This window comes from Leptodactylus fuscus, chromosome 3, assembly GCF_031893055.1.
Source record: "Leptodactylus fuscus isolate aLepFus1 chromosome 3, aLepFus1.hap2, whole genome shotgun sequence".
NCBI lineage: Eukaryota > Metazoa > Chordata > Amphibia > Anura > Leptodactylidae > Leptodactylus > Leptodactylus fuscus.
Window position 1 is genome coordinate 188,294,491 of NC_134267.1, and position 25,217 is coordinate 188,319,707.

The 25,217-nt window shown below is 42.6% G+C and overlaps 1 protein-coding gene across 2 annotated transcripts; it reads right to left on the reverse strand.

Annotated features, from left to right (window-relative positions):
• Positions 1-270: 270 nt before the first annotated feature.
• AMMECR1L (AMMECR1 like) lies at positions 271-23,526 on the reverse strand. 2 transcript variants are annotated; one of them, XM_075268891.1, is made up of 7 exons: positions 23,407-23,526; positions 12,711-13,037; positions 12,057-12,167; positions 9,187-9,301; positions 6,960-7,050; positions 4,976-5,072; positions 271-3,809 (listed from the first exon to the last, which is right to left on the reverse strand). In XM_075268891.1, exons 2-7 carry the CDS (start codon positions 13,022-13,024, stop codon positions 3,698-3,700), a joined length of 840 nt encoding a protein of 279 aa, XP_075124992.1. In that variant the 5' UTR covers positions 13,025-13,037; positions 23,407-23,526; the 3' UTR covers positions 271-3,697. The 2 variants fall into 2 exon arrangements, with proteins under 2 accessions (XP_075124992.1, XP_075124993.1); XM_075268892.1 differs by having other exon boundaries at positions 23,397-23,526.
• Between the last annotated feature and the right edge of the window lie 1,691 nt (positions 23,527-25,217).

A 25,217-nucleotide genomic window follows, 5' to 3' on the forward strand; every position in this document is an offset into this window, starting at 1 on the left:
ACCACCATGTCAGCTGCTGATGTCAAGTAGAAGGTCAACACAAGGTGGCAGATGAGATCCTTCTAAGTTATTTCAAAGTTTTGGAGTTGGATCTAAGCTGACAGCTTCAGAGGTATCTACCATATGGTCAACTCAGGTCATGAAGTTTGTGATCAGGCTGGGACTTTCTACCACAATCAGAATACAAAAACTCAGCCGTAATACATTTATAAGAACTGGCTTAAAGCATAGTGTTCATTGCAATGCAGATGTAATAACCACAGGACTACATTTCATTGCCTGATCCAATCAGTTCAGTTTATTCTCAGCAGCATGAAAGGAAAAACAATCTTCCATGATTCCTCAGAGGGAGGGAGGGGGATGCGCCTGGCAGGATACTTATCATTCTACTGCCAGAGAAGCCAGTAAGTGGTGGCTTCTCGGGTAGGACAAAGATGAAGACAAAGCTTGATATCAAGGAAGTCTGACATTTCATGTGCAAAATCCATCCTCTCTCCCTGTCTCTGCCACACAAGTTTACACTCTTCCCCTGAGCTGCCTCTCCAGTTTGCCAGCAGACATAAAAAATGTCATAAAAGATGTCATCTAAGACATAGAATTTATGGAGTGTAAATGATGTTCTAATGGTTAAAGGGAGAATAATTGTTTGGCTACCAGATTAGTGGATGTTTTATCTCGCTCCAATTACGGTGGACGGGAGTTTCCATGTTCCTACATTGGTTAAAAAAAAAAAAAAACAGCATTTCCTGCTAAAATCCAGAAAATATAAATCAAAAGATATAGTAAAAATCACCAATAAATGTAAATATTTCCTGTCAGCTATTTAGTTGTATCTGTCCCAGGGAAGCTGGATGACGGACAACCATTAAAGAGGACCTTTCTTTCACCAACTCTTTGTATTCTTCAATAGCTGCCACTCCACCGATTCTGGCACAGTTGGAATTTTTTGTCTAGCCCCCACCGTTCCTGAGCAATCATTACTGTATAGTCCAGTACCTCAATCGGATCAGTTATGCTTTCTACAGTCAGATGGACGGCCCTGCACTGGAGCAGACAGTATGGCACCACCACAGAAGAGAGCTTATATATCACATTGGGTGCCGAAACTAACAGGAATTATTTCTCAGGAATGGTGGGGGCTAGACATAGAAATTCTAACTACACAGGACTCAGTGGAGAAATGTCTATTGAAGGATGCAAAAAGGTTGAAGTGGTGAAAGGTGCTATTTAAATTAAATACCAAACATTTTTTTTTTTTTTTTTTTAAATTAAATAGGTCCAAAATGCTGACAATCTTAAAAGAGGACCTGTCATTTCTTCTGGCATGTACGTTTAGTTATGTTTCACCCTCCCTGGTCTCCTCTGGGATTGCTGAAATTCCTGGACAACCCCTTTAAGACCAACAATATAGTTAAAATCTTTTTGTGATTGCAATTTTTAGTCCCTTAGTACAAGACATGCTACAGTATAATGAAGGAAGAGATCACTCACATGTCGCATCATTCAATTTATTAGGGGATTCTATCAGTAAAATCTATTTTTTTTTTCTCTCCCTAGCACGTAGGAATAGCCTAAAGAATGGCTATTCTCCTACCTTTAAATGTCTTCTCCGCGCCCCCGTTTGGTAGAAATCCAGTTTTCGACTGTATGCATATGAGTTCTCTTGCAGCACTGGGGGCGGCCCTCAGCGCTCAAACAGCACTGGGGGCGTCCCCAATGCTGCGAGAGAAATCTCCAGCGACACCTCTATCTTCTAATGGAACACCCTCTCCCTGTGTTTTCTTCCGTCCTGGGTTTCAATCTTCTAGGCTTCGGGCAGAGACGACTGCGCATGCCTGTGGCCACAAGAGAAATGGCCACTTACACAGTAAACTGTGTAAGCGGCCATTTTCTTGAGGCCCGTGGGCATGCGCAATTGGCTCTGCCCGAGGCCCGATGGCAGAGCCGACTGTGCATGCGTAGAAGTTTGAACCCAGCTCCAGAAGAAGACGTACAGAGAGGCAGTTCCTGAAGAAGATGGAGGCAGCGCTGGTGATTTCTCTCGCAGCATTGGGAACGGCCCCAGTGCTGCAAGAGAACTTGCATACAGACGAAGACCGGATTTCTACCGAACGGCGGAGCGGAGAAGACATCTAAAGGTAGGAGAAGAATAGCCTTTCTTAAGGCTATTCCTACGTGTGATCGACAAAAAAATGTGATTTTAATGATAGAATCCCTTTAAGTCTCTAAATGGGCCCCCCAATTGGTAATGGGATTGGCAGACTGCCCTGATGAGCTCACATGTTATTATACTGCATTTGTCCCTGTACGAAAGGATTTTTTCCATAGATATTGTTTTGTTTATATAGATTTCCATAAAAATTAAGGAAGGGGGTTGTACTGGTACATAACTAGACAGATCTGCCTCTCGGGAATTAGAACACCACATGGTAGTCCCTGTAATGGCCTCCCATATTGGTCGTCAACCACCTTTGAAAAGTAATATGGCTGTGCTGAAGGGGTTCTATTAAGGTCATTTATCCCATGTGGAGGGGACAGATGTCCTAAATGGAACAAGCTCTTTAAGGCTGATTTCACACTGCCAGTTTGGCTTCCATTTATAATGGCAGCTACAGTGCTCCGCCAGATACTTCACATGATGAACACAACCAGGACTTGACTAACTTATAATGGAGATCACTAATGTTTCCATCAGCTTAATGGGAAGACTAGTGCCGTGCCATTCTTTCCACATCAAGTCTGCTGAGACTGCCATCAGAAGCTCTGAATGGAGCCTGTGACAGCGGTGTAAATGGCGCCTTACAGAGTGCATAGGTAGAATAATATATTTAGTACAGATTACACATCCATGTTTATATGATGCTGGATAGGATTATAGCAAACAGTCATAAAACATTGGTGGATGTGTTAACAGAACTGGAAAATAAGACTAAACAACTATGTGCATAACAAAAAAAAATGTTTAGAACCCATTTATGATCTAATCAAACCTACCAAAAGTTGAGTTTTTGAGGAATTGGCCCACAAAAAGGTCAACAGAGAGGCGTATATAGGGACATATGTAGACATTTCTATGTCATTTTGGGGTATCCTAAAGCAAAACAGGTCAGGGCTTAAAATGTCCCACAATTTGAGAATGAAATGTTGTAAAGTATGATACATGGAAACTGACGTCTCTGCATAAAGGAATTTTATATACTGGCAAACTGCTCCACTCCTGTTAATAGTTCTCAATGCTTTGTAAAGCAACACAATAAAGGCCATGTGGCCCCATTGCAGGCAAGTTCGGAAAATAAGGGAGCAGGTTTCACAAAGTAGGGCTTGTTCTGTAGGTTAAAAAAAGATATATTTATATATATATATATGCATATATAAAAAAATCAATATAGAATGTAAAAACCTAAAAGTGCTTTTTCCGGGGTGAGTGACCCCAAACACTGGAGGGGTTGAAGGAGACCATAACTTCCCATTTAGCTCTCCCTCCCACTCAAGGTCCCTGGAGAGAGCGGGGTGAGGTAAGGCTGCTTGTGTCTGCGAGTCTCTGGGCACTGCCCCCTCCTCTGGTGAAGCTCATAAGATGGTGCAGTAGTATAGGTAACTGGACCAGGAGGAGGGGGCCGAGGAGGAGTCAGATGTCAGGAGATCACAGGCATTGCCGGCGAGCGGGGGACAGGGCTGCGTTGTGGGCAGCGCTGTGTCAGGAGTAATGCGTATAATGAGGCAGTGCATGCACAGTGCCATTTTGCTGTGCGTTCTGGCGGGAGGCCATATATTCTGTGTAGCTGATTGTCACCTTCTCACTGCGGTATCTGCAGAAGAAAACAGTGTTACATCATGTTAAAGCCAAGGTCTGCTGTAAACCAAAAAATTCAGTTTACGTCAAGTTAACTAATCTCTAACCCCACACTCCGAGGGGTCCAGTAAACGGAGATATGTGGCGTTCTTTGGTAAGGGCCTCATATTAGATTCATTTTACTTCCCCTAAAGCTAGGTTCACACCTGCTCCTACAATGACATAAATACTGGCAGAAAATCATACATTGTTTTTTTTTTGTTATTGTGTCCGGGGGATTTGGTGAACATTTTTGTAATATATTTAAATTATTATCTAATGTTCTTTTAATAGAAAACTGGCTCTTACAGATGGCTGGATCCCCAGTTTTATACAACCTAGAAAAATGGTTCTGGTATCACAGGAAACCTGTTAGAAATATCTTACAGCTTTTCTTAGAGCTATAGATGGAATGATAGCATGTAAAAGAGGAATCACAGCTTCCAAATGATATCAGAAACACCCTTGTGACAGTGGGGAGATCTCGGCGCCGAAACTAACTGAATTCAGTGAACTGTCAGCTTTCTAGTAGTATATGAAACCGCACTTTCATGAAGACACAAAAGGTCCTCTTTAATATGTGTATTACAAAAACACCTCCTGGCGCACTCTAGGTGGCGCTCGTCCCGTGCTCCTTGGTGGTTTTAGTTTACAGCGATGACATCCCACCTACCCATGAGACTGACCACTGCTGCTGATCACTGCCTCTTTTAATAGCTTATACCATTTTCTTTCTGTTTTCAATTCCACTTTAATTCTGAAGATAAGCTACACTGAAGCCTCTTTTCTATAACCCACTTTTTCAGATGACCATTTACGTTACTCAGATCAGATTTCTTGTGACAGATTTTCAATTCATACATTGTGCACATTGGCCATTGTATTTTGACCATTTTATTTAATCCAAGTAACAAGCAGACACGGGACAGCTCAGATAGCTATGGTAGCTCTACTGTGTCAGCTTCTTACATCCAATAGCTCACATCTTTGCTTCCGGAGTATAGCGTAGTAACAGCAGATAGAGAAAGATTCAGGGATGAGGGGTGTACAGTAACCATCCATAAGATATAGCTACCAGAGCCTGCTTCTATTCAAATTGTCGAGATCAGACCCTTTAAAAGAAATGTATATGGCGCTCCTTACCTTGTGAGTTTGATGCTTTTCCTAAATTCATTAGTAATGGGAGCTTTGAAGCCACCTTTCCTGAGCAGAGAGTCTATTGTCTGAATCTGATCCCAATCTGAGAAGACAAACCAATACAGAAATATTAACACTGGTGATCTACAAGTGACGCTAGGTTCACACCTGTGTTCAGGTTTCCATTTCGTGGGTCCACTTGGGGACCCCCTGAACGGAAACCTAATCCACTTAAAAAAGCAGTTACCCACGGAAATCGGCGGTCCTATAGACTATAATGGGGTCCACTGAGTTTCCGCCAGAGAGAAAAGCGAATGGAGTTTAAGCGCTGGTGTGAGCCCAGCCTTACATGATACCAATGACTTGGGAGGCGTTCATACACATTACATGGTTGGCCAGTCTCTCTGAAATTGGTGGGCTCCACTGAAATACATTAATATGTATGGCTCGCTTTACATAGTGTCCAAACTCAGGGAATTTGTACTCTACTTTCTGCAACTGGTTTTACTTCTGTAGCGTGATATCTTATCACAGAAGACAACAATAACCAATGATACTGTAAGTCACTGACAAATGTTCTTAGGGGGCGTTCACACTACCGTTGGTGACTGTCAGCAGTGTCCACAGCTATTGTCTGTTACAAGATTTAAGCAATGGACACTAGCTGAACCATCAGAAATCTATTAAAATTTCCATTCATTTTAATGGGATTTTATCTCGTAACCATTTACATCCGTCAGAAGTCCATTTTTTTTCCAGCGGACAAAAAAATCCTACATGCAGGACTTTTCTGACCATTAGAAAAAAAACGGACAGCAAGCGTCTGTTATTTTTTAACATTGAAGTCTATGGCCAACGGACTTGTAACAGACAGTAACAGACAGCCATCAGGTACTGTCCATTATGTTGTATCCAGTTTTTTTTTTGCGCATGCTCATAAAGCAGAAACAAAACAAAATACAGACAATATAAAAAAAAACAGACACTAAGGGGGCGTTCACACTACCGTCATTGTCCGACAAGTAGTGTCCGCTGCTAGTGTCTGTTCAAAATCTTGCACGGACATTAGGAGCGGACACTAGCTGTGTCTGTGACACTTTTCATTCATTTAAATTGCGATCGGGTGTGTTCTTTTGCACTCCGTGCCTGTCCTTAACTGTCAGTTTGTAAAGATGTCCGACTTTTCAAGCGGACAGAAAAACCTACATGTCGGGTTTTGCTGTCCGCTTGAAAATTCAGACATCTTTACAAACTGACAGTTAAGGACAGGCACAGAGTGCAAAACAACGCAACTGAAAAGTGTCACGCACACAGATAGTGTCCGCGCGAGATTTTGAACACATACTAGCAGTGGACACTACCTGTCGGACAATGACGGTAGTGTGAACGCTCCCTAACTGACAATGATACTAGTGTGTCCGTTTTTTTAAATTGGTCCATTAAATGGATCAGTTAAAAAAAATATAGACACATTAACACCAGTTACTGTCTGTTATGATGGGCGTCTGTTTTTTTTGTTTTTTTTAACGGACACCTTCATAACAGAATCCAACGGTAGTGTGGCTTACAATGACTTTTCATTGTTTTTTCTTGCCTTAGGTAATAGGATATCACTCTGCATCAGTTTAATCAATTGCAGAAGATTGTGTTAATTCTTCTACATCTGTACATCCAGTTTCCGAAGTCTCTCCATGTTTGGCAATCCTTATATGATAAGTAGAGATAAATACAAAACCTATTGAATAGACAGCCAACTCTGACACCAGAGATTTCAATGACAGATTTAACGTTTCAACATATATTAAACAATCAGTACAAGTATTCTTTTTATTAGATCAGTTGGGGGTCACAATGTTCTATCTGTGGGACCCCAACCCAAAGTTAGAACAGGGAAATCCAGACTCACCTCCCAAGTTCTCACCCCATGTTCATGGTGGCCATGTATACAAGTCAAATTAAGCAATATTAGATTACACAAATAAAACCGTACCTTGTTCCTTGGCTACTTCTGGTAGGTAGGTGGCTGTGCGTTTTACCCCTTTTTCATTTAGGAACTCAATCCGGATCCCATGGATTCCGACCTGAAACGAGACATTGATAAGTTAGTCCCATTCTTACAAAACACACATGAATAAACCACGTAAAGCCATTATGGTATCTACTTTTAGGTTATGGTCAGGCTTCTCTAAAAGCATGTGCCTTGGTTTACCATTAAGGTCAAAGACGTAGAAATGACATACCCTATAAATTAAACAATAATCCGTTGTATGCTGAAGATGATCGCTATTAATAGGCTTACCGTAGAGATGCATTACAGAGTATAGATCACATTATGAGAACAATGGTATAGACATATAAAAAGGGCAGAGCAACATGACTGTAACGGTAAGTTCACATGGTGGATTTTGTAGCGGGACCCGTCATGCAAAATCCATTGCAGAAATCTTCCCGTCAGTGGCAGAGAGATTGTCTACTCTCATTCTTTTCAATGGGACATTTGGGTGGAATCTGCCTGAAGATAAGGCAGGACACTCCTAGATCATTTTTTCCAACTACCAGAGAATGAAATATTTGTCTCCCACAGAAGTAAATGGGAGGTGTAATTTTTGTGCTGCGTTCTTCCGTGTGACCCTACCCTAACACATCATACATAGCCACCCCTCCTGCTTACTCCCATGGCTTTGCTTGTAATGGCAAAATTATGGAGTTATTAATACTAGTAACACCCTCAAGATTTGTTACATTTACAACATCTTAAAAAAATCTCACCCATTTCTTTATGCATTGCCACCAAGCTCGCCCCATCCTCCAAATACAGAAAATGAGCTCACTGCCTCATCCAGGCCATATACAGATGATATGGACAATCTCACAGTGTGTCCGCAACATTGCAAAAAGCACACAACAACCACCTTCAAAGACTACAAAAAAATTCGGACTGCATTTTGAGGACACCATGTTAGACTCCAGACACTTGAGAATCCATTCTAATAGCAACCAATCGATCAGCTCTGATTGGTTTCTATAGGCAACACTGGAACATTTTGTTAGAATGGTTGTTTTGCACAACAGCCTTTATGTTCGCTTAAGGGAGTCTACTATCACCCAAATGACTTACAGTATATAATGTTGTAGTGCACTTAGTAACACAGTAAGGGTCAGTTCACATAGAGGAATGTGCTGCGGATTTGGGGGCGGACTCCGCTCCCCGAAACCAGAGTAGATTCCTCCCAAATCTGCCTCCCATTGTTTTCAATGGGAGGCACAGATTGCAACAGGTCCCGGAAAAAAGAAGTGTCCTGCTCAATTTTGCCACGGATTCCGCGGCTCAAGACTCCCTCCTGATTAGACCCATTGCATCGGCATCCTGTTGCGGCTAGCCCACGCAAAAATGCCAGTGGCGGAAAATGAAGAGGGATTTCCGTGTGAACAGACCCAAATAAACTAGTGCCCCCAGGACATGACTGAGTCTGCAGGAGCACCCTACGGCCGTTATTGCACATTAGAATCTATCAATTCTTTATGGTGGTGGTGATTTGTGGCAACCACAGACAAATACGGATGCTCTGACGGGTGTGGACACACCCTTGGGTGTTCCAAACAGTTCATTTGCATATGGATTAGAAATTGTGTTTCTTAGCAGCAAGATTGTACAAGACGCAACAACATAAGCGATTGAGAAGAGATTTTGGTGGTAGTAGACTCCCTTTAAAGTGCACCTTTTACCACCACTTCTAGCTTTTTACACCCCTTAATAGGTGTTGTTCCACTGATTCTGGTGGATATGAAATTATTTTTTTCAGCCCCCACCATTGCTGAGCAATTGGGGCTGTTAGTTTTGATGCCTGACATACTAATACTAGGCTCTTTACTGTCAGGTGGGCAGTCCTAGGCTGAAGCATAGACAGGGACTGCCCACCTGACAGTACAGCCTAATTAGCATATATAGCACTGAAACTAAAAGAAGTGCTTGCTCAGGAACGGTGGGAGCTAGAAAAAAAAAAAAATTCAACTGCGCCGGAATCAGCGGAACGGCACATATTGAGGGATGCAAACAGTTGGAGATGATGGAGGTGGTGAACGGTCCACTTTAAAAATGCAGAAGCAAAATGATAAGTGTGAAGATGCTCATACTTGTCATTGATAGTGCGACAATACTGGAATTTGAGCATATAGTGCGTTGTGGATTCAAGCCAAAGTCACATGGAACTTTTTACCTCCCAGTCCAGGAAATCGCCTACATCCTCAAAGTTGGTGAGCAGAGACACGGAGCAAGACAGCTTGGGCAGCTCCTCACGGGTTAGAGGAGGGAAGCGGCTGTCCTTAAGGGCACTGCAGGTTGACAGGAATATATGTTTTAAATAATACAAAGACTACAGCTATGGATGGCAAAATGTGCAGAACACAAGTCACCATTCACTTCTTAAAGTAAACCAGTCACATTGAACATGGTGTCTGATCTTCCAGCAGCCTGTTATAGAGCAGGAGGAGCTGAGCAGATTAAATATAGTTTTGTAAGGAAAAGTTCAGAAAAATGGCAATTTATTATTTGAAATCCTTGCTCTCTTTATGGAGTCCAGTGGCGGTGTCAATTAATGATCATCAATCACTGACTAGGACCGCCCACTGGACTCCTAAACCTAGAATAAGCAGGGATTTAGAGCAAGAAAGTTACTGGATTTTTTGCTACAATTCTTTATGTCAATCCGCTCCGCTCCTCCTGCTCTATAACATGCTGCCTGCAGATTAGACTGCTTATTCAGTGCAATGGCTCCCTTTAATGGTTTACCCAGTGCATATCAATCAGTACATCCACTGTCCACATGCCCACACAACAGTCATAGGAAATACCCCTGGAAAGAGAAGGAAGCCAAATTGTCGATACAAACAAATATATCTGGAGGGGTTACAAAACTTGACATAATTCTTAAAGGGATGTTCCCATGAACAGAACCATATTTATGTTTGAAGACAAAAGTTAAACATTTTTGCAAATTTAAGTAATTCAAAATTCTGCAGTGTTTTAACCCCTTTCCGTTGCAGACATTTTTCGATTTTCGTTTTCACCCCCCCACCCCTTCCAAACCGCATAACCTTTTTAATTTTCAGTTCACAAAGCCATGGTATCATTTAATATTCTGTACAATATACCGGGAAGCTGTATAAGAAAATAAAGAAACTAAATAGGAGAAACACTGTGTTAGAAGGATGCATAAGGTGTCTTTTTTTTCCATGGCCAGATGTACGGTACTTTTATTTATACCATTTTGGGGAAATGTTATGATCGCTTTTCACTCAAATTGTAATAACTTATATTTGCAAAAATGTTTAACTTATAACTGTTTACAAATCTAAATATGATGAGAGTATCCCTTTAAGAGCGCACAATACCATCATGTATACATCACCAAATAAATGTAATGTATATCTCCATCTCTCTAATCATTTTTCATGCATCTAAAATATTTTTCTTCTAAAAGGCTAGTTATAATATCCTGTACCATTCTGTGTCTACATTTGCAGAGTTTCCATATTCATAATAATGTCTCTCCATATTCCTAATCTCTTCCATGTGTATCTTGCTCTTTGCTAACTTAGGCGCGTTTCACATCTGTGCATGGGTTTCCGTTCAGGGAGTCTGCTTGGGGACCCCCCAAATGAAAACCAAATCCGAATAAAATAAAAAAAAGCGGTTACCTTAGGAAACCGGCAGACCCAATAGACTATAATGGGGTCCGTGTGGTTTCCGCATTAAAAATACGGAGAGAAACGTGCTGCTTGCAGGACTTTTCTCTCCACATTTTTCACGCGGAGATGTGCCCAAACGCAGATGTGAACTAGGCCTTACATGGAGCATATTAAAGAAAAGTAGGATACCTAAGAAAAGGCGTACGGCTACAAGATTGAAATACACAAGTTTTTTTTGTTGTTGTTGATAATGGAAACGTGTTTAAACATCTTAAAGGAATGACATTGCAAAGAATTGTGTTTTTTCTTCAGAAGAATGCATATTAAACTAGAGATCCTGTAGTCAGGCGGGTCTGTTTATTACCATAGGGAGAGGCAGATAAGCAGCTGCCAGATTATGCTCAACTTTTGGGTATGACAAAAACAACTAAGTACAGAAACAACGGAGTACATTGAATGAAGCAGCAATTTGCTATATAGGTTTATTATGCAGTTAAGTAATAACACAGCACTTAAAGGGGTTGTCCAGCCACAGCAAGTTACCCAAGTTATCCCCTGTCTACAGGGCAGGGAGTAACTTGCTGATCGGTGGGTGACCCACTGCTGAAACTCCCACAAATATCAAGAATTGAGGTGTCTTGCAACCCATCTTTGAATGGAGTGGCTGGTCAGACAGCACGCCACACCATTCATCTGCACGGAGACTGCCATAGAAAGCCTAGAGTGCTTGCTTGGCTTCCTAATAAATGGAGTTGCACATGCTTTCCAACCAAATGCTCCATTCAAAACTGAGGCACAAAGCACCCCAGTTCTTAAGATACATGGCAGTGCCAAGCAGGGTTACACCCAGCGATCGGCAAGTTACCCCCTATCCTATGGACAACACTCAGATTTAAGACGCAAGATAATAGATAGTGAAAAAACTGCTCTTCTCCTTTACTGTGCTAGTATGGTGCAGTGACAGAAACAGACTGGCTGCTAGGGATAAATGGACTTTGTATAGCTTTTATAGTTATAATGTGTGTTCAGGCCAAAGCACAATCCTCACTTAGCTTTGGAAACCTGGTAGCTACTTGTTTACCATCTCTTACTGCCGTATTAAGCCAATGGCAATAAAATTATATTTAGATGGATACATCGTCACCGATATTCATAAAATGTCTGCCATATCATAGTGACAAGTTAGAAGATTTGATTGTTGGGGATACAGGTGGTGACAATGATCACTGGCATAAGGCAGCACTGTCTATGAGCCTGTCACAATCGGCTTCCGCCCCTTTGATCCAGTGATCAACTGACATCCACCTACCAAAACTGACATGTCACCTATTGTGTATAAAATAACAATTACATTTTTATAGGTATTATGCACAGTAAAATTTGATGCCACCAAAAGTACCTGGTTAAGGTGTATTCCCTGAGTCCTGAGTGTAAGTTCATGGCGGAAAAAGTGCCAATACAGCCACGAAGACGCTTGTCACGTCCAGCCTTCCATGTGACAAAAAGAGGGCTATCGATGAGAAAAGAGAATAGAAAAGATGCACAAGATCAAATTATATATCAGCTTTTCCATGCCAGCTTCATCTGCAAAAGCAGTTGTTTCTTGAGACCACCCTTTGAAGCGCAAGGTAAATTTTAAGGCCTCGTTCACACGGGGCATGGGATCACGTATTTTGGTCCCGATTCTGATGCGGGCAGACGCGTCAGAATAGGACCAACATGAGCCTGCCACGACTTCCCGCTCTGGAGTAGGCCCAAATGAATGGGCCTAATCCGGAGGGTGCTGTCGCGAGGCGAATGCCGGGGCTGACTCAGCCGCAGTATCCGCCTGAAGAAAGGGCAGCTCACTTCTTTTTTCCGGAACATACTGCTCACGGAAAAAAGGAATCTAGTGGTCTACATAGACCTCTGTTGTGAGGGGGCGGATTCTGAGGTGGATTCGGCTGCCAAATCCACATAAGAAATTTTTACCCTTTATTTAGAAACCTCTTTGATCATTGTACTCTAACATTCTAAAAACTATGACCATTCCGGCTCTAGCTTTAATACTTACTAGGGGTCATTGGTGAAACGTGGCAGACGTGGCTGTGGGAAGCCATGCAGATGACAATAAAGAACATCAAAGCAGTAGCAGCCCATTTCAGCTGTCACCACCAACTGCTCCCTTCCGCTTGTGGTCCCATTAGGGCGGGAGAGTGGGGTGAGAGCACCTGGCCCCACCGTCTTGTCTTCGTGGGGTTGGCAGTTATGTGGGACTGGGGGCTGAACACTGCCGGCAGGAGAGGGGCACAGTTTGGGCTTTTTTACTCCACAGCAGCCTGAAGATGGCTTATTCTCTGTAGTTGACACGCAGCGTCTCTTCCCCATTCTGTGTTACACCCTGCAGATTACAGAATTTATAAAAGGTGAGTAAGATACATCCAGATTATTTCTATTTGTTTCTGCCAGATATCTATGGCTCAGAAAAATACCATTTATAGTACTTTACATACGTCCTTGCAGTTGATTTGAGCAAAAGTCAATGGTTGTCCTATGGCTATGAAATGTTACAACATATGGCATGACTTTATTAGAACAAGTGTATACCGTGGACATATTGGGGGTTATATCTATAAAAAAAAAAAAAAAAAAAAAAAAAAAAAAAGTGAAAGTTTGTGGGTTTGGATGTTTGTGTTCCTCAATCACGCAAATACAGCTGAATGGATTTGCAGAAAATTTGACACATGCATAGATAGGAACCCCGATTAAAACATAGGCTACTTTTTATCCCGGTAAAGATAAGATAAGAGAAGATAATCCTTTATTAGTCCCACATTGGGGAAAGACATCGCTACACGACCGCAGTGAAGGAATTTAGGTACACACAACACTAAAGGACCTGTGATGACATCATCACAGGTCCTTGAGCCATTCTAAGGTAGGATCATGCTAGGCAGTGGGCGGAGCTATATAGGATGAAGCTGGACAGTGTGAAAGTTGAAGAAAATGGAGTCTCATGGAAGATCAGAAGACTACAGAACATGCAAGCTGTGTGTGGGCAAGAGGAGTATATCGGGTGTAGAGTTTCAGTGAGTACTACAGGGAATGTGTTGTTCTGCCTCGGATGGGGGAGGGGGGAGAACTTTGGCACATTTCAGCAACATCCGTTCAGCCCTTTGTAACACAGAAGTTGCTCAGACAGTTACACAATCAAACCCCTGTAATCACAATTGCCCAATGTAGCAGAGCTTATGCAGCATTGTAGCACACCTCTGTAGGCTCTCCATATGCAAACATGTACATACAGCTGGGTATCCTACGCTCATGTAGCGATGTAGCAGAGCCAAGACGCGGGAGCAGGCTGATCGAACTTTGGCACATTTCAGCAACATCCATTCAGCCCTTTGTAACACAGAAGCTGCACACACACTGACATAAGAACACCCCTATAATCCAAATGGCCAGATGTAGCAGAGGGCTTAGGCAGCGCTGTAGCACAGCTGAGTACGCTCTCCATATGCAGAGATGTATATACAACTGAGTATGCTGCGCATATGCTGCGATGTAGCAGAGCAGAGACGCGGGAGCAGGTGGATCATCCACAACAGCAATTGGCTAAATATAAGCGGCTCAGCGCTAACACCAACCTGCAGACGAAGTTGCGGGCAGATGCTAGTTATGCTATAAAGGCAATAAACCCCATGAGCCTGATGCCAATTACCCCATTGAGAAAAATATTATTTCCCAACTCCATATCCTGCAGTCAGTATAAAACCCTGGGTGAGTTTGTCTTTACCAAAATATAAAACCCATAACCTTTAATATTTTCCTGTTCAAGAATGGCATCCAGGCCCATCTTGAACTTGCAGAATAAATCCACCATCACCATATAAGTGACAATGGGTCCTACAGCCTCACTGCTCTTACTGTAAAGAATCTCTAATACTATATAATACTGGGGCAATGTTCTTTCCTCCAGGAGTAGAGGATGTCCCTTTGGAGTGTTTTTTTTTTTTTTTCCATTCATTTTAATTTAAAAATGTGACTTCCACATTAAACGGTCTGCCGAAAGAAATATAATTATTAAAGGCGTTTCCCAGAATCCGCATATTGATAATATATCCTTAAGATAGGCTAACAATATGTCATCAGTGAGGGTCCAATACTGGGGACCCACACAAATCAGCCGTTTTAAGATGCCGCAGCACTCACGGGCACCATGGCCTCTCCGCTGTCTCATTGATCTCATGGTTCAGCAGCAACTCAGTCTAATGCAAATGAATGGGGCTGAGATACAAGACCAAGCATACACCCGTACAAAATGTATGGCACTGTCAATGGTATTCAGTGAAGAGGCCGCAGCACTCACCTGCTGTTACCTCTTCAACCATTAGATAAGTGCTTACCCAAGGTGTTGGACCTCACTATCCAGGGATAGGACATCATGTATGTATGTCTTGAAAAACTCCCTTAATAACTTTTAATGACTATGGATGTTAACAATAATTACATGTATTGTATATGGAATTAGTCTCCCGACTACCTCAAGCATAGCATGTGCATGTATCTCTCCTTCACAAATGTCATCTTATAATGAAAAATAGATTTCTAAGGATATGTTCACTCATGTCGATTTCAATGAGTTTTCTGTGACAGAAATGCTGTAGTGCCATTCCTACACACAAGGAACTGAATTCCAACATTTTACAATGAAGAAAATGGATGGTGACATGTAGAATAGCTTTTATCTGTGCGGACCCGAAGATGTTCAGCCACAGCAGATATCCAAGGTTTAGCCTCCGCTTTCTGCCCTTGGTTAGGGCACTTTCACACCTGCGTTATTAATTCCATTCCTCTGGCCCATTGAAGGACTAGAACAGGGGTAGGGAATGTACGGCTCTCCAGCTGTTGCAAAACTACAACTCTCAGCATGCATATTTGCTCTGCTGTTCTTGGAACTCCCATGGAAGTGAATGGAGCATGTTGGGAGTTGTAGTTTCACAGCAGCTGGAGAGCCGAAGGTTCCCTATCCCTGGACTAGAAGAATGGATGAAACAATAAAACGGATCCTGAGGGACTCATTAGACCATAATGGGGTCATTCGGGCATCTGTTATTACCTCCTTGACATCCTGCAAAACCAAATTTTCCATCCACAATTTCAGATAGGCACTGAACGTAACCTTACACTGCAAATAAACATCACATTCAGCTCAAAGGTAAATATTTCTATGAACGTCTTACCCAAATCAGGAGCACAGAAAAGCATATTAGCTTTCCAGATATATCCCAGAAGTGCCGTCTATGTAAAGAAAATGTTTTGTACATAAGAATATTTGACGTCTTATCAGCATTGTGAGTGCTTGCAGCTAAAAGCCTGCACTTCATCTGTTCCTGTGTCCCTATGATAAACTATCATGCTGGTGGTTATCGTATGTACACAACTACTGCTATTTAACATGGACTATGGAGATACATATGGATGAGAATTTGGTGCAACAAATGTCCCACTGAAGGACAGACTACCATTTTTAAGTTAGGTGCTAAATATTTGGCTGGTGGAATTCCAATTCCCAGGACCCCACCGATCAGCAATATGCACTGAAACTGCCTGGCACTACTGGTGATTTTGCTGATCGGCAATAGTACCAATAATGAAATATTGATGGCGTACCCCAAGCTATGCAGGGAACTGTAGCATGTCCTATAGAATTAGATAGGGGTATTGCTCTTTAGGGAAAAGTTGGAGCCCATTCTTTGGTTGGTAGGATTGCAGGGATCCCAGGGTTCAGATCCCCATAGTCATAAAGAGATCCCAAGAGAGCATAAATATTTGTACAGGGATTATCATAGTTTGTGCACACAAGTTATTTGTTGAGTGTTGAGAAGGTATATATTATATTCATCTGCAAACAAATGGTATATGTATGAAAAGTGTATCGATATTTCTATTGCATTTATTAAAGAGGACCTTTCATGTCCCCATCAATGTGCAGTATTATAAACCACTAGAAAGCAGACACGGCACTGAATTCATTCCACTGACGGCTTAACCTGTATGCACCCCGATTCCTGAAATTTCAGTGTCATGAATTTCAACACAGATATCTCCCTACTGTCAAAAGGGCAGGCCTTACCTACAGCCTGGGCTGTGAGGAACGCCCCCCCAGACAGTACTCTTCCATAGACTTGTACTGTCGGGGGCTTTCTAGTGGTACATAATACCGCACATCTATGAGAACATGAAAAATCCTCCTAAGAGGCTATAATTTACGTCCATTCCTGTTGCTGCAAAAAAAATACCCCAAATTTGCAACTTTTTGCTGATTTTTGTACACCACAGAATATTATCTGAGGGATGTACCTTTGCTAAGGCTTTTATAGGACTATAGTCCTCTAAAGGGTTTCCTGGGTTATCCCCTCAATTGATCAACTGTTCTCAGCAGTTCATTCGCAGAGAATGAAGCAGATAGCGCTGTTCCCTGTACAGAGTCCAGACCTGGTATTGCAGATTAGCTCCTATTCATTTGAATGGGAGCTAAGCTGCAGTGCCTCAGTTCAGCCACTACACAGAGAACAGCGCTGTCTGCTTCCTGCTCCAGTCTCTGTCAATGAGCTGGTGAGAATGGCTAATCAATGGAGGGCAGGGGTAAGACCCCCACTGATCTGATATTAGTGACCTGTCTTTAGGAGAGTTCGTCAATAGTTTTTAGCCTGGAAACCTCCTGAAGAAAAAATATAGGAGTATTTCCAGATTATATTTCTATCCACTCGGTATTTGTGCCCTGTCTAGTACACTATAGCAGTATGTAGCACAGAACATTACAGTACAGTGTCTTTAGTTTGTGTAACACTATGAATTCAGGAACCAGCATGGGTTTTCATACATAGTCTGGTAGGCCTCAGACAGACAGTGGAATTAGTTAGAGACTATTCTGGACACTTAATTCCTAGTGAGGTTCCCACCTAAACCAGAGCTCATAAGTCGGTGACCCTATGATATCGAATTTTACTCACTCAAATTGTGCTCATGCCCGATGGCTGACCAAAGGAAGCACAAACTAAATATTTTATTAATCAGATTTTTATTGGGTTTTTCAGTTATTTATAAATAAAATAGAAACAATATACATATTATATACATAGATATAAAATATAACCCTGTGACGTTAGGTTCACACCTGTGCCTGGGCTTCCTAAACCGCTCAAAAAGTGGTTACCTGCGGAAACCCACGGACCCCATAGACTATAATGGGGTTCACAGGGTTTCCGCCAGAAAAACGCAAAGAGAAAAGTCCTGATTTTTTACATGGATTCGGGGACAGAAACCCTGAATGGAATCCAGGTGCAGATGTGAACTTTGCCTTACACAGCACCAGAAAAGTATAAAGGTAGAACAATGCTACACATGCCTATCACCGATATCAAGTCACACTGAATACAGAGGGAAACTCTGGGGAGAAATGCAATGAACATGTTATAGCTGTACATTGCAAAAAAAGTATCCAAATAATGGAAAATGCTCGGAATAAAAGCGCTAAAAACAGATCACACCACAAGCCTAGCATACTTGCATCTCTGTTTTTGTAACTTGCCTAGTAGTGAATGCAAGCAGCCACACACCTCGGCATTCTGCCTCTGATCAGATGCGGCAACTGGGATTTCTGGCCATAGGTGCGAATTTCAGAGGTGGTATTCATAGCAAAGCCACAGAATATACCAGAAATATCGAAGTTGGGAATACCTTTAAATGGTGTCAGGATCTGTGCATGTGAGTGGGGTCAGCAAGGAAAGTCTTCAGAGGCTCCAGCAGTTAAAGAGTCCAAAACAGTTTATTTTTATCCAGCCAAGTTTAGCAGTCACTTAGGTCTGGCTCAAATCTGTGCTCAGGTTTCTGTTCGGGAAGTCCGCTTGGGATGCCCCCGAACAGAATCCTATACGCATAAAAAAGCGGCACTTTTCTCTCTGCATGTTTTGTGCAGAAACCACCACACAGACCCCATTATAGTCTATGGGGTCCACGGGTTTCTCTATGTAACCTCTTTATTTATGCATATAGATTTCCGTTTGGGGGGGAAAGGGACTCCTAGCATAATAGTTATGTGTGCTGTTCGGAGTCCGTCTCTCTGCATACTTTTCAGCCATACTCGGTTGTGTGAATGCCGGTTGGTCTTTCAGTCTTGTATTTATCCCCATAGTAATGAGTCCAGCAACTACACCTCGGCTAATCTCTGGCAGGCGAATGACATATAACGGAGGTGACTTATTAACTCCAGTCTTCATAACCCCATTGCCAGCAGGGTTGTCCCTAATTTGTGACGAGGTGCACATCTCTTCATAAATGAGAGTCACCCTTCATCGGACCATGTGCTTGCAGGGAAATTTATGCCAGCTCATAACTGGCAGAGGTCGCAATAACGCCTGTACAAACATCATAGATACTTGTATAGGCAAATGTACTAAGTGCATTAATACTCATGAGACTTTTTCCATCTGTGGAGCAGAACTGCGCAGATCACTGACAACACAGAGGTACTACTAGTGCCCGACACAAAGTAGCAAAGCTTCTTACTCACAGTCAAATATAAGTGGAGGGTAACGGGCATCCGGCAGCTGATAAGCCAGGGCCGGAGAGGACCAGCTGTGAAGAGGCTGAGGGGCATGGTGGTGGTGGAGTGGCTATACTTCTCAGTATTATGCTGTATATTTCTATTGGACTCAGAACAAGGCCCTTATCAAAAGTCTGTTCTGCTTCACTAAGTAAGGCCAGGTTCACAATTGCACCAGATTCTTTCGTTCAGTTCCATTGGGGGACCTGAATGGCGGAGAGCCCATCCACTAAAACATCAGTTATCCACAGATCCCAAAGTATCCTCCGTGCTGGACTTTTCTCTCAGATTTTCGGTGTAATCTGTGGCGGAGACTCCAATGAATATGAGAACCAACGCTAGCACAGTGATGTACGGAAGGTCACAAGTGGGTAGCGAGGGTCAGTATACCTACAGAGTTACATACATAGTAAGTGTAACCGCTACACCAGCACCCTGAACCACCAGTGTAGAAAAGATGGGATAATAGAGGGGCCACACAGTGGCGAAGTGGTTAGCACTGCAGCCTTGCAGCACTGGAGTCCTGGTGTTCAAATCCTGCCAAGGACAAAAAACCATCTGCAAGGAGTTTATATGTTCTCCCCGTGTTTGCATGGATTTCCATCCCATATTCCAAAGACATAATGATAGATGGGAGCAGGACTTTTCTCTTCGCTTTTTTTCCGTCCTTTTTAGGTAGAAACCCGATAGACCCCAATATGCTAATTTTTAAGCAAATAAGTTTTCCATTCATGGAGTCCCCAAGCAGATCCCACGAATAGAAACCCAAACACTTGTATGAACCTAGTGTTACATATGGAAATCGTGATCAATTGTAAAAGGTTATCTCCTATGTAGATGTTCTATAAATCCTGCTGATTTAAGGTTTTCATACTGTGCCACTTTACCAATGGTATAATCATATCACATGTTTGATTAATTTGCCATAAAATTCAGTCTTTAGATGGGGAGAAGATATCCCCTGCAGTCAGTAGTTATGTCTGAGGGGAGGGGGATTTTCCCTGCAGTCACAGTCACAGTCCCCCTATTCTTTACAATACTCCCTTAACACAGAAATTAATATTTATACCAATATAAACTTTATTAGATACAGGGAAAACCATCAACAAACCAGTGGGCCTGTAGGTGTAAGTCGGAATTACACCCCATCTTATATAAAATCACTAGCTGGTACCCGCGACTTCGTCTGCGGTGATTGTAGAAGTGGGTATATACAGGCGGGGGTAAGGTTTTTGTACTGTGTATATGGTATGGGATATGAAATGTAAGTTTGTATCTTGTTTTTGCTGTAATTCTAAGAATACGTGAGACTTTTGTGTTGAAGCTAATTTGTATTTGAGCTGCTATACGGTGTTGTGAGAAACTTTACATAGTGACTTTGGGACAGAAGTATTTGAAGTTAACCCTTTCCCGCCGATGTTTTTTTTTGATTTTCGTTTTTGACTCCCCTCCTTCTAAACCCCATAACTTTTTTATTTCTCCGCTCCCAGAGCCATATGAGGTCTTAATTTTTCCTGGGACAAATTTTTCTTCATGATGCCACCATTATTTATTCTATATAATGTACTGGGAAGCAGGGAAAAAATTCAGAATGGGGTGGATTTGAAGAAAAAATGCATTTCTGCGACTTTCTTACGGGCTTTGGTTTTACGGCGTTCACTGTGCAACCAAAATGACATGTCCCCTGTATTCTGTGCTTCGTTACGATGCCGGGGATACCAAATTTATATGGTTTTATTTACATTTTGTCCCCTTAAAAAAAATCCAAAACTGTGTTAAAAAATTATTTTTTGAAAAGTCGCCATATTCCGACAGCCGTAACTTTTTTATACTTGCGTGTACGGGGATGTATAGGGCGTCTTTTTTTGCGGGAACGGGTGTACTTTGTAGTTCTACCATTTTTGGGAAATGTTATTGCTTTGATCACTTTTTATTCAAATTTTTAGCAGAATCCAAACAGTGAAAAAATGGCAGTTTGGCACTTTTGACCATTTTTCCCGCTACGGCGTTTACCGAACAGGAAAAATATTTGTATAACTTTGTAGAGCGGGCGATTTAGGACGTGCGGATACCTAACATGTATGTATTTCACAGTTTTTAACTACTTTTATATGTGTTCTAGGGAAAGGGGGGTGATTTGAATTTTTAATCCTTTTTATTTATTTTTTTTATATTTTTTTTTACTTTTTTTTTGCATTTATTAGACCGCCTAGGGGTATTGACATGGGTGGGCGGTGTCGCGGATTGTCAGAGTGGTGGGGGCAAACATGGCTGCTCCGGAGCGTTAAAGAGCGCCTCCTAGAGAATCGTCAAGGTGAGGGGCAAAGTGGTAAAGTATATGTATGTGATTGTGTGGGGTTAGGGGCGAGGCTGTAGAGGGCAATATGAATTTTGTGGCTTGCTATGGTCCAAAGTGTTTGAGATTGCAGAGATGGTGGTGTGAGTTTGGGGTTGTGGGGGTCCTGGCACAAACGTATGTGCGCTATTGTGACGAAAAGTAGCCTATTGTTTAATCGAGTGTAGGGACTATGTTTGTGGAAAATTTCAGCCAAATTGGTGGAGCGGTTTTTGCGTGATTGACCGCCAAACATCCGAACATCCAAAGGGTCCTGGGAAAAACGTATGTGAGCTATTGTGACGAAAAGTAGCCTATTGCGCCATCGAGTGTAGGGACTATGTTTGTGGAAAATTTCAGCCAAATCGGGGTCCAAAGTGTGTGAGATTGCAGAGATAGTGGTGTGAGTTTGGGTTTTGTGGGGGTCCTGGGAAAAACGTATGTGCGCTATTGTGACGAAAAGTAGCCTATTGTTTAATCGGGTGTATTAACTATGTTTGTGGAAAATTTCAGCCAAATCGGTGGAGCGGTTTTTCCGTGATTGAGGAACAAACATCCGAACATGCAAACATCCAAACACACAAACCCACAAACTTTCACATTTATAATATTAATAGGACTACAAGCACAGACACCTGTATCTGTACAATAACATAAGATGACCCCCTATATAGATGTCTTATAAGTAATAAACAATGAAAAACAAAGCATACCCAAAAGTCACAACTGGACCACTATCGTCACCCCGATCCCCGTTCCAGGGCAACTACATTCATCTGGGGGTCCCAGTACTCTTTTCAGCAGATATCTACACTCTGGCTGACCCCTTAAAGGATCCATACGTTTTAAAGAAAACCTGACACCGACATGTTTTGGTAAATAATCACATTGCCCATGAAATAACAATTCGGATGCATCCTATCGCTTTATTCTGTGCTTGTGTGCTATTTGTCATAGGTATTTATGAAGTGTTAGCCAAATGGGCAGGGGCGTAGCTATAGGGGTGCAGAGATAGTAGTCACCGCCAGGCCCTGGAGTGTGAGGGGGCACAAAGGAGTCTTTATGAGAAAAGAAGACACCAGTATTCTAGATAGCTAGTGGGGGCCCCATTCTGATACAGGGCTTCATCTGCAACTAGGTGCCACCAGTTGGCGGTATGTCTCTGCACAGTCTAGCAATGTCAGCTCTTATTGGACAGTTTCAGACTGAGCAAGGGCACACCTCCAACTGGTAACACCCATTTGGCTAACTAGAATAACAGGAACACAGCACAAGGAATGTGATTATTTAGTAAAACAGATATATCAGGAGAGGTGAGCGTGCCCTTTAATGAAGCATGTAGTTATGATCCCCATACCAGCAGACTACTCCTTTAAGTTATGGTCACATCAGTACCGGGTGTCCGTTGTTCTGGCCCTCCGATGGGAACAATGGTACCTAATGGACCCCACTGACTATGGCAGGATCCGCCGGGTGTCTGTTATTTTAAACTGAAACCAACGGATGAAAAATTGGGACTTGCTGCACTTTTTTCGTACAGCGATTTTCAGCAGTCACTGCGATAATTTCCAAACAGAGATTCTGGTCTGTATGTGAACACAGCCTTAGACTATATAACCACAGCACAGAATGCAGAGGCCACAGGCAGGCCACAACCTATGGCTATGGTTAGGAGATTTGGTGCAGCACACAGTGGATTACACTACAGCTGGGATCACAGAACTCATGTCCACATCTGCCATAGAGCAGCAATGTCTGCACAGCCAGCTCTCACATGCACACACACATACATACATACATACATACAACACACATACAAGAGCTCACCCGCTCCACCCAATGCCGCTTCCGGTGTTTCTCCAGCCCCCAGGCCGGACTCTGCCATCCGCAGCCGAACCGAACCGGCCGGTAGATGCTCGATCCTAGTCAGCTAAAGGACCTTTGATGATGTCATGAGCATGTGGTCGGTCACATGTTAGGGAGGACGGAGCCCCGGGGCTGTGCTGGGTGATGCCTAATGTCAGGACAAGAGCAGAAAGAGGAGCTTGTGATATGGCAGGAACCTTAGGAGGAATGTTATGGGGCAATGTCCTTAGACGTGCAATGGCTGCTGCAGAGCTGTGTGTGTGTAATATACCGACTGCAGAGCTGTGTGTGTGTGTAATATACGGACTGCAGGGCTGTGTGTGTGTGTGTAATATACCGACTGCAGGGCCGTGTGTGTGTAATATACCGACTGCAGAGCTATGCGTGTGTGTAATATATGGACTGCAGAGCCGTGTGTGTAATATACCGACTGCAGAGCCGTGTGTGTAATATACCGACTGCAGAGCCGTGTGTGTGTAATATACGGACTGCAGAGCCGTGTGTGTGTAATATACGGACTGCAGAGCCGTGTGTGTATAATATACCGACTGCAGAGCTATATGTGTGTGTAATATATGGACTGCAGAGCCGTGTGTGTAATATACCGACTGCAGAGCTGTGTGTGTAATATACTAACTGCAGAGCTGTGTGTGTGTAATATACGGACTGCAGAGCTGTGTGTGTGTAATATACCGACTGCAGAGCTGTGTGTGTGTGTAATATACCGACTGCAGAGCTGTGTGTGTGTGTAATATACGGACTGCAGGGCTGTGTGTGTGTGTAATATACCGACTGCAGGGCTGTGTGTGTGTGTAATATACCGACTGCAGGGCTGTGTGTGTGTGTAATATACCGACTGCAGGGCCGTGTGTGTGTAATATACCGACTGCAGAGCTATGCGTGTGTGTAATATATGGACTGCAGAGCCGTGTGTGTAATATACCGACTGCAGAGCCGTGTGTGTAATATACCGACTGCAGAGCCGTGTGTGTAATATACCGACTGCAGAGCCGTGTGTGTAATATACCGACTGCAGAGCCGTGTGTGTGTAATATACGGACTGCAGAGCCGTGTGTGTGTAATATACGGACTGCAGAGCCGTGTGTGTATAATATACCGACTGCAGAGCTATATGTGTGTGTAATATATGGACTGCAGAGCCGTGTGTGTAATATACCGACTGCAGAGCTGTGTGTGTAATATACTAACTGCAGAGCTATGTGTGTGTGTAATATACGGACTGCAGAGCTGTGTGTGTGTAATATACCGACTGCAGAGCTATGTGTGTGTGTAATATACGGACTGCAGAGCTGTGTGTGTGTAATATACCAACTGCAGAGCTATGTGTATGTGTAATATACCGACTGCAGAGCCGTGTGTGTGTAATATATGGACTGCACAGCTGTATGTGTATAATATACCGACTGCAGAGCCGTGTGTGTGTAATATACCGACTGCAGAGCTGTGTGTGTGTAATATACCGACTGCAGAGCCATGTGTGTGTAATATACACACACAGCTCTACAGTCGGTATATTACACACACACGGCTCTGCAGTCGGTATAGTGACAAATTACCCGCCTCTTGTCACAGCACATCAAATGGAAAAAATACCGTATTATAAGAATGCTTTCAAAAATAGAAATATTATCAGTTTAATTTCTTTTAGCAAAATGACATGAATGAAAAAAAAAGAGAAATCTAAATGACATCAATATTTGGTGTGATCACTCTTTGCTTACAAAACAGCATCAATTCTTCTAGGTACACTT

Coding starts and splice junctions, on each gene's coding strand:
- AMMECR1L (XM_075268891.1), bottom strand. CDS start 13,024: ATGGGGAAGAGACGCTGCGTGTCAACTACAGAGAATAAGCCATCTTCA. Junction 7,051..9,186: donor GCGATTTCCTGGACTGGGAG/GTAAAAAGTTCC, acceptor GTCTCGTTTCAG/GTCGGAATCCATGGGATCCG. Junction 5,073..6,959: donor AGAAGTAGCCAAGGAACAAG/GTACGGTTTTAT, acceptor TTGTCTTCTCAG/ATTGGGATCAGATTCAGACA.